Source organism: Sinocyclocheilus anshuiensis, unplaced genomic scaffold (assembly GCF_001515605.1).
Source record: "Sinocyclocheilus anshuiensis isolate Anshui unplaced genomic scaffold, SAMN03320099.WGS_v1.1 scaffold918, whole genome shotgun sequence".
Classification (NCBI taxonomy): Eukaryota; Metazoa; Chordata; class Actinopteri; order Cypriniformes; family Cyprinidae; genus Sinocyclocheilus; species Sinocyclocheilus anshuiensis.
In genome coordinates, this window is record NW_015540946.1 from 168,192 (window position 1) to 177,981 (window position 9,790).

The window sequence follows — 9,790 nt, forward strand, 5'->3', positions numbered from 1 at the left end:
CACTATAACATAAGAGACAAATCAGACCACGATATGTAATAGGCCCTACAGATTCTCTTTGAATGTTAGCTAACTAGCAGCTTTTGTGGATTGCAGCTTTACAGAAGTTTGATTTCAGAATTGATTGGAGAAAGAAAGGAAGAGAATTAATAAATACTTTTATAAAAATAATCTCTTTTGCTACTAAAATCTCTTGCTACAGTTACATCTTGAATTCTTTTTGAGTTGAGAAATGCAGAGCCTGGTATCCCGCTGTTTCCTCTGTCTTCATTGATCTCTCTCCCTCCAGAGTCAGAGCTCTACCTTTGTGATCGTTGATCTCTATAGCAACAGGAGTCCTCAGTTTGTAGGTCTGGCTTCGACTTCCCCATCTTTTACGATTTCCTTGGCTTGATTCCTTGATTTCTTTCCATTTTCCTGCTGATGCCCGGATCCATTCGGGGAACTGCGTTTCAAGAGTCGATTGATGATGTCACTGCAAGTCTTCCTGTACTGGTGTCGCAGAAGAGAGTAGACGAAGGGGTCACATGCAGCTTTGCTGTATGCCAGACTCTTACACAGCATGCCCCAATATGGATTAAATGGCTCCGTCACAAATAGCTCCACAATCCTAAAGACATGACACCCACATAAGCAAGACAAGGTGCAAAGTCCGTTCTCTGCAGTTAACACATTTTCACTATTTTTGCATATGGAAGGCTATACGTTTGTTTAGCAGAGGTAGTGAATGCAGAACAATTTCTGTTTTCAGTTTGGTTATGTGGGGGATAATCTGTGACCAGAATGGGACACTAACATTTGCTCATAAAAATTGCTTTTGACAGGAGCTTTGTGGAAGAAAAGCTGCAGCAAGAGTCAGGGATACACCAGACAGTCATCCTTCCATCTTCTCTGAGCTTACCCAGGTTATGTAACATGCCTAGTCAGAAGGCTGCTCTTCATTTTGGCTTACGAGTCAGGTGGACATGCATGACCAGAGACATTAGTACGAGAACTACAGGCTTCACATTTCATAACTTGTAGGATACTGTAGAGGAGACCAGTTTTTGGGAAATGTTTACAAAAATATACTTGTAATTAGATTATATCACATTTTAAAATCCTTATTAGATTAGTTACTCTTTAATGGATTACATGATTACATATTATTCACACAGAGATTTTATGAGCTTCATAATATTTCAAATTAACAGCACATTTGCGTGTTCACAGTTCTCTGATGTCAGTTAAATGATATCACTGGCATGCAGGTAAACAAACAAAATATTTTTTTATTTATAGTGCTTTTATTTTAAAGTAATTATTTTTTTCCTTAAGTTCACATTTTTATGATTTGAGTTAATTAGCTTTTCATCAAACCCCGCAGTTCCTTCAAACCCCAGTTTGGGAAACCCTGACTTTTAATGCACTTTGTGTTGTTGATGATAAAGAATAGAATATATTTTATTTTTATGTCAATTTGGTACACAATGATTTTATTCAAATCTATGTGATAAACCAGTTGGGTCAAAAGAAATCTAAAAGTAATCAATAATTATATTACTATTATTATAGTAATCAAACATTATATTACTTAAAACTAATAGATTTACATTATAGACTACAATTTTAGGTAGGTACTTTGTAATCAGTAACGGGCGGCATTACTTATTATTTGTAATGCATATTTGTAATGCATATTTTGATGCAACATTGAAATTATTACTATGCGTTTTATCTATATTACAGACATTTTTCAATTTTGCTTTAAACACACATTGTTCATTATAGCTAAAAGAATTAGTACCATAAAAAGGTTTTAATTTAAAAAACTATTCAGTAATGTTCCGTAACAAAATGGAAGATATGTTATGAATGCCCCTGGTCTGCTTAAACAATACGCAGTGTCCTCCAGCTATTAGTATTATATCAAGCATGCAGCTAATAACATCCAGGGATCTCAACCTAGCCTAGCCCAGGGGAGAAAAGCAGGTGGCTCACCTGGTAATGACATAAGGGGTGAAACAGACGACGAAGGTTCCAATGAAGGTACTAATTTTGCGGGTGGCTCTCTGTCTCCTCCTTTTCTGCTCCTCCAGACAGCGCTGACGAACACTGGACAAAAGTTATGATCTCAGTATTATGTTATTATGCAGATGAGACAAGCTCACTAGACTGACTTTTATCCAGCTTAAAACAGATGTTATTTAAAACCGTATCCATGCACCAGACTTACTTACATACTTCACCAATGACAACATTAGGAACCTTTTTCTGACAAAACATTCAAGAGGCCTAACAGCTGTTCCCATCGAGTGAGGATGTTTGCCCAGGCTGTTTCAGTGAATCATTGAAATGTCAGATTACCTTCATCACACCTGCAGTGGGTTATTTAACACTTGCTCACATGGTCACGTCAAACAGAAGTACGGTGTGATTGGTTAGTTATATCAGTCTATAAAAAGTTGTAGCTTTTTATTTATTTAGAAGGATAGCAAAAGAGCCAACAGCTGGCAGTCATTTTCCTTTCTCTTTGAATGTGTGGAGTGCTCTGATACATCCCCTGCCTGAACACCAGATGTGCTCATTACATGTGGTGTGTAGGGCTATTGTGATTACTCATTGTCGGTTAATAAGTTATTAGACAACATGTTGCTATTGAAAGTCATCCAGAGCTCTGGGCAATGAGCTGATGATGTTCATTCTCTGACGAGCACAAATGTCTCTTGATATCTGTTGGCAGGTGAGAGAGGTGTGTTCAGCCACAATATTTGGTAGCAGCATACAAATGTGCCACATTTTATTATTTTAAAGTAGAAATTGTTGATCACAGTTCTATTTATGTTTTGTGTCATTGTACCAGTTACATTTGTGACTGTGATTTAGTTTGAGGGGGCCAGTTTGAGTTGCTGATGTATTTTTCAGACTCTCTTGATTTCATGTTGACATTTTTACATAGATACTGTGAATAGTCACATGACCTGAGCTGTTCAATTCCAGTTTGATCCACTGAAATATTATGCCTTTGTCAATGATCAGTTCAGTCTCTAAATCACAGGACACATAAAGTGTCTGTTTACGCATTTGAGTCATTTTTTCAGCTATGTCCACCAGTTACAATTTTGACTGTTTTTAATTAATTAATTAATTAATTTATTTATTTATTTTGAATATGTAGTTTGTTTCTGTGATATCCACAGAATAAAATACATGTTCACTTAGTTAAGAACAATTATTTAGGATTCAGTAGGTTCAAATCCCTGTCAGGTCTAGTAGAGGGCAGTGGACCAAAACTGTGGTGCTGAAACCCAGCAGCTCTAGAGTTTCTCTGGCCTCTAGACTATTTAATATTTGAGTGCTGAATATGTAATATAATATGTATTGGTGCAGACACTTAAAATTAAAAGCAAAATTTGAAGAGAATATTAGTAAGTTTAACAATCAAAAAAGTTAATTAAGTTTTATAAATTAAGTATATAAAGAAAAAGCATAAAGGGCAATTAGGGAAAGAGGCATTCCCAAAGTTCCTTGTACAAACATTATTGGTGTTATTGGTTATGCTCATTTGTTTGGGTTTTGTTGCATTTTAATGTTATTTATTTCGAGTTTACAATGTTTGTTAACATGATGTTTGTGGCAACATTTGAATTATACTGACTACATTTGACAATTTTTATGAACTTTTAATCAGCATATGGTTTATACATACGTGTTGTTACTGCTTTGTTAATATATAACCTATTTAATTAAATAACGTGTTGACAGTTAATATAGCCTATGTAAAACAGGCCGTCGCCAATATCTTAATCATCGTCACTGTGTTTCTACGATAAAGTTCACCACTGCTGCCAATTTTCTTTCTTTCTTTTTAAGCGTAAAAATCTGCATATTCTCACTCATTCTTACCTCGGGTGAATGTCCACTAGCAGTACGAGCGTTTGCATGGTTATCACGTCGATGCGCTTACAGTGAAAGCGCGCGACTTTGAGCACTTTCAGATACGTGACGCAGAGCACCACCGACACCAACAGGAACGTGAGTGAGTGCAGCACCATGGTGTAAATCGCGAACTGCGTCTTGGCATTGACCGCCCTGCCGTTACAGAGCGTGCACGAAGCGTACAGCTGATGGTAGCCCACCCAGGAGAGGCACGCGGCAACCACAGAGAAGGACAACGAGTGCATCCACGTGTAAGCCAGAGCGATTACAGCGTCCCGGTGACGGATCCTGGAATGGTAACTGAGAGGGAACACCACTGCAACCCAGCGGTCGATGCTGAGAGCAGCCATACTCAGCATGGAGTTGGTGGTCAGGAAAGTATCCAGAAACCCGACCACCTGACAGAAAATTTGTCCTCCGGGATGTGCATTACTCAATACCCCGAAAAGAGTCAACGGCATGCTGGAGGCGGACAGAAGCAGGTTGCAGAACGTCAGGTTGAGTATAAACAACCCAGGAACCTGCTTGCGAATTTCTGCATTGTATAAGAAGCAGATCAACACTAGCACGTTGGACAGCAGCGACACAACGATGATCACGACGAGTAGGAGAGAGAGCGCGATCTCCGCTGTGTGCATGATGTTCCCCGCTCTTAAAGCCCCCAACTTTGAACCGCAGCTCCAGGACAGTTCATGACGGGGAACTAAATTGCATCAATACAACTTGTAGATCCCCCAACGCGATATCCACTTGTACATACGCGCGAGATGCACGGTCTTCCATGACTCCGACCTCCGTTTAGTCAGCGAAGTGTTGGGAAAATCCATCTAAACAATTGGAACGCGAAATCGCAAGAGAGGACGAATAATCCGCTCTCCTTCTCAACCCTAAAGGAATGCCTCGCGCAATTGCGCAGCTTGGGTTTTGCGCGCTTCTAATGCAGAATTCGCCCTTGAAACAGCTTTATATGTCAAAATGTCACCCCCCACTAATTTTGTGGAGAGGACTAATTTTAGAAAGTGTTTATATTTGTCGAAGGGAACTCTTTCACGTCACGATGAGGCAAAAGCCCTGGATCTCGTGGTACAATTTTGTGATTCGCTCGAGCACACAGCTAAAGTCCTACAAGATCTTGAAGAGCAATAGGCGCTTTTATGCCTTTAGAAACGCGATTTGTAACGCGTTTAGTTTCGACGTTTGTAACTTGGTAGTTTGTAAAACTATGCGTCTCAAAGTTTTATATAATCCATATTTCCCTGCTGCGAATGAAATGTGTAGAAATCTACTGCTTATTGTTATGTGTCAAGTAATGTCAAGTACAAAGTCTCCAATAGTGTACACACATTAAAAACATGGAGATTTTAAATGGGCATGCATGAATTCATTGTGGTAAACTTTCACATATGCTCTTAAGATATTCATATCAGGCACATGTTGGGTTACTGTCCGAGTTTGGCTGAAGACATTTTGTCCACCATTTAACATGCTGAGAGACACCATGGAAACTCTGAAAATTAGATTTTTCATTTCAATCTCTGACAATCAAATGTTTGATTCATATCAAAGAATTCCTAGATCGAGTGAAAAATAATCTGAGCAGCTCTTTTCAACTGCAAATGGAATGGCAGACAAAAAGAGAAATAGAGAGTGAAGCAAGGATTTGAAGTCTTGCGACTTTTAATTAAAGCTTTGGTAAAATATTGATTTAAGCTACCTTGGGGAGAAATAGGCTGTATTTATTGTTCAAGCCAAATCATTTCCAGCATACATCCACACATAATCTGTGTTTATAATTGAACAGGTAATCATGTTATTGTTGGATTCTATTAAAGTAGATTGCACCGTTTTATGAGTGCAGTTTAAAATTTGTGTGTACAGTAGTTTATGTAATGTTTTCACAATCACACATTTATTTAAAGGTTATTTAATGGGTTATATTGAGGTATATAAAACATGCTGCCCTTTTTAACATGTTTTTAAATGTGTGATCTCTTAATAATAACGATACCTGTATTACTAATACGAACAGTCGATTCTGTGACTTGGCTCTGCATTCGAATAGAAAAAGAGTTGGAGGGGAGAGCCAGGCTTGATGCATTTGGCTCTTGTTTGCCTGGCTGGGGGATGTCAGATGAATTTCCTGTCACTTTGTGTACATGAATCTGTATGTGAATTTGTACATGTGGACGTGTCTGTGCGAGTGCACATGTGTATGTTTGCATGTCAACATGTAGGGCATTACTTCATTTAATAGTATTCTTAATTATAGCACTATTTTGACTGGAGTGAAAATGACATTTGAAATTTGTCCTTTTTTCCAGATACTTTGCTAGGGAATTATTTTCGTTTTGGGTCCTCCTAATTAGAAAGCAACCCTGACATTTACTTTTACTGAACCAGAAGATCAGTTTACACACACACACACACACACACACACACACACACACACACCCTCTCTCTCTCATACTCATTAGTGGCTCACTGAGGCCGTGTAAAGATCGTCGCTGCCCTCTGTTACCATGGAAACGCCCACGCTGTCTGGGCAGTGGGTGTGTGGTGGTCCATCCCATGGTCCTTTGTGACAGCATGAACGATTCTGACCAATCAGTGGAGCAACCGCACCGATCTCGTTATTCTACTTGAGGGGGTGATATGGACAGCTTGTCTTGATGTGAAACATAGGCTTTTATCTCCATCGCTTTTTCTGCATAATTCTCTCTCTCTTTTTTTTTTTTTAGAACTAATTTGTGTTTTAAAATGTTAGATGTAGTCAAGAATAATCAGACTTTAAGTGAAGGCTAAATCATTTTTGCAACTTGCCAAAGCTTGCCATTATTTTGTCACGCGTATTATAATAATATTTATATTATTTAAAAAAATTATACTGAAGGTAATTGTGTAATTTGTTGATGCTATTGTTTCCATAGCCTGGAATATACAGGCTAAGATTTGTGTGTATGTGAGTGATATACAAATGATCTGCATGGTAAATACCATGAAATGCTGCCCTGTGGACTAGATGCATAGCATTCTGGGTCCAGTGATTCTGATTCTGCCAGATTCATTATTGTGTTGCTTGTTGCATGCGATGAAAGGCTTACTTTCACAACCCAGTTTATGTCATATGCTTAAAGGTCCCATGACATGCTGCTTTTTAGATGCTTTTATATAGGCCTAAGTGGTCCCTAGTACTGTATCTGAAGTCTCTTTCCCGAAATTCAGCCTTGGTGCAGAATTTCAGCCACTACGAGCCAGTCCCACAATTACCCAGGGCTCGGTTTACACCCATCGCCATTTCTAGCCACTGGAGGACCAGAGGCAGGCTAGGGGAACTCATATTAATGTTAAAAAACCTCATAAAGTGACATTTTCATGCCATGGGACCTTTAAGTCAAAGGCTGTATTAAAAACATTAAGAATCACTTTCTATTTCAGCTAATTTAGGTTGTATTATATTCCGGTCTGCTTTAAGTACAGGTTTTCAGAGAAAAAAAAAAGGAAAGTGGAAAAAGGAAAAGAGAATGGCTGCGAATAATGCAATACATTGACCTATGCAGTGAGATTGTAGGTAAAGATCTCTATGACGAGACGGATTTAATTTCTATGTTTTTTTTTGTGTCAGTTTTAAAGGGGTCTTTTTATGTCAGGGCCTCCTGTGTAGCTGTGGCTCCATCTGGTGGTTTAACTGGCTAAATGCTTGTCTGCAATCCTTTATTATTATTTTCTGTCTGTTTGAGGACTGTTGTGTATTATGTATGCACTGCATATTCTGTGATTGTCTCTGAGGCATTTCATCTTAACTTTGACAGGTAATTTATTTTCAGCGGTGGAGCCCTGACTAATCAAAGCGTAGTCCTCATTTGAAAATATGTTGTTTTGACTCTAGTTGTTATGTGATTAGGGGAAGCACTCATGCACTCACAAGTAGGAGCAGATTTACTCATTTATGGGGCCTAGGCAAAGACAGGAATGGGCCCTCATCCATTAATTGGAATTTTCCCCAGATTCTTTTCACTGTCCACCTTGCACAGTGGTGTTCTCTACACTCTTAAAAATAAAGGCTCCAAAAGGCGGTTTTCCATAAAAGAACCAGTTTGGATTCCCCAAAGAACATTTTAGTGACCAGTTCAAACTTTTTTTTTCCCCAGAACATTATAATAATGTAAAAAACCTATTTTACTAGAAATAACCTTTAGTGCAGTTAAAAATGATAATTTAATGTTAAAGGTTCTTCATGAAACCAATGTCAATGAAGAGCCCTCATTTTTAATAGTGTACTGTTAATGTTGTTTGATAATTGCTTGCTTTTCTAGTTATTTAAATGTGAGCTTCTTGTTTTCACCACAAGAGGGAGTACTTGACCTTCACTAAAACCATTCTTGTCCCACAAGTCTGTCATCACTTCTCAACAAACCTAATAAACACATCATCAGCATCCTATAATACTCTTGTGCCTTGTCCGGCACAGGCCCAGGGGGCAGAGTATAAGTGCGGTTTGGCCTGTCCTCAGAGGTCACAGTCAGGGTTAATCTGTCATGTTTAGCAGAACCATGAGGGCACTTTTGTTTTTTTAACTGAGTTTAAAGCAGTAGTTCACACAAAAATGAAAATTGTCATCATTTACTCACCATCATGAAGTTTCAAACTTGAGATTTTTTTTTTATTCTGTGTAAAAAAACAACAAAAAAACACAACAACAGAAGATATTTTGAAGAATGTCTTGGCTGTTTTTGTCCATATTATGAAAGTCAATGGGAGCTTTCAAGGAGCTTTCAAAACTTTCAAGCCTCAAAAAGGACATAGAATTAATTAATACAAATTATAATTGGACAAAAACAGCTGAAACATCTTTCAAAATACTTTCCATTACTTTCATTCAAAATAATGCAAATAAATAAATTCATTCAGTTTAAAAAAATGTTAGAGCCAATTCGCATTTTTGTGTTCTATTGCTTTATTGCTGAAATTAGATAAATTTAAGTATGCCAACGGGCTGAAGGTCCAAACTGCAGTTTCAATGCAGCTTCAAATGGCTCTACAATATCTCAGCTGAGGAATAAGAGTCTTAACTAGCAAAGCGATCTGTCATTTTCGTAAAAACAAAACAAAATATAAAATAAATATACTTTTTAACCACAAATGCTCGTCTTGCACTAGCTCGACCTCATGCATTACAAAGTCACATTAGAAAGGTCATGCGTGACGTAGGCAGAAGTACCAACCCGGTGTTTACAAAGCGAACGTGCAAAGAAAGTCAAATGCCCTTTACAAAAAGGTAAAACAACGATGTCGGATGATTTTGAAGTTGAAGGAGAAAATGAGATGGAGTTTTTCGCCCTACCCTACCTTTTTGAACCGGACACAGACGAAGGCCTTTCCAACATGATTATGGACCTTGGACCTTTGTTGGCCACCATTGAAGTCCATTATATGGAGAAAAATCCTGGAATGTTTTCCGCAAAAACCTTAATTTCTTTGCGACTGAAGACAAAAAGACATGAACATCTTGGATGACGTGGAGGTGAGTAAATTATCAGGAAATTTTAATTTTGGAAGTGAACTAATCCTTTAAACCTTTGTGGTTTCTCTAGACAGCTGAAAATGTGGTTACGGTCTAATCAAAATTGTGACCATTTGAGATTTTGGAGTTTATTTGTGTGTGTGTGTGTGTGTGTGTGTGTGTGTGTGTGTGTGTGTGTATAAAGAGATTGTTGTTTTTATTGTTTTTAACATCAACCTGCCAAGGGACTACGGATGAAAATTCTGACGCATTTTTCACATACAGGTGCATCTCAATAAATTAGAATGTCATGGAAAAGTTCATTTATTTCAGTAATTCAACTCAAATTGTGAAACTCGTGTATTAAATAAA

At 38.0% G+C, this 9,790-nt stretch overlaps 1 protein-coding gene across 1 annotated transcript; it reads right to left on the reverse strand.

Moving 5' to 3' along the window:
* Window positions 1–339: 339 nt before the first annotated feature.
* Window positions 340–4,556, reverse strand: LOC107689814 (G-protein coupled receptor 26-like). The gene is made up of 3 exons (XM_016487978.1): window positions 3,886–4,556; window positions 1,981–2,094; window positions 340–610 (listed from the first exon to the last, which is right to left on the reverse strand). Exons 1-3 carry the CDS (start codon window positions 4,554–4,556, stop codon window positions 340–342), a joined length of 1,056 nt encoding a protein of 351 aa, XP_016343464.1.
* Between the last annotated feature and the right edge of the window lie 5,234 nt (window positions 4,557–9,790).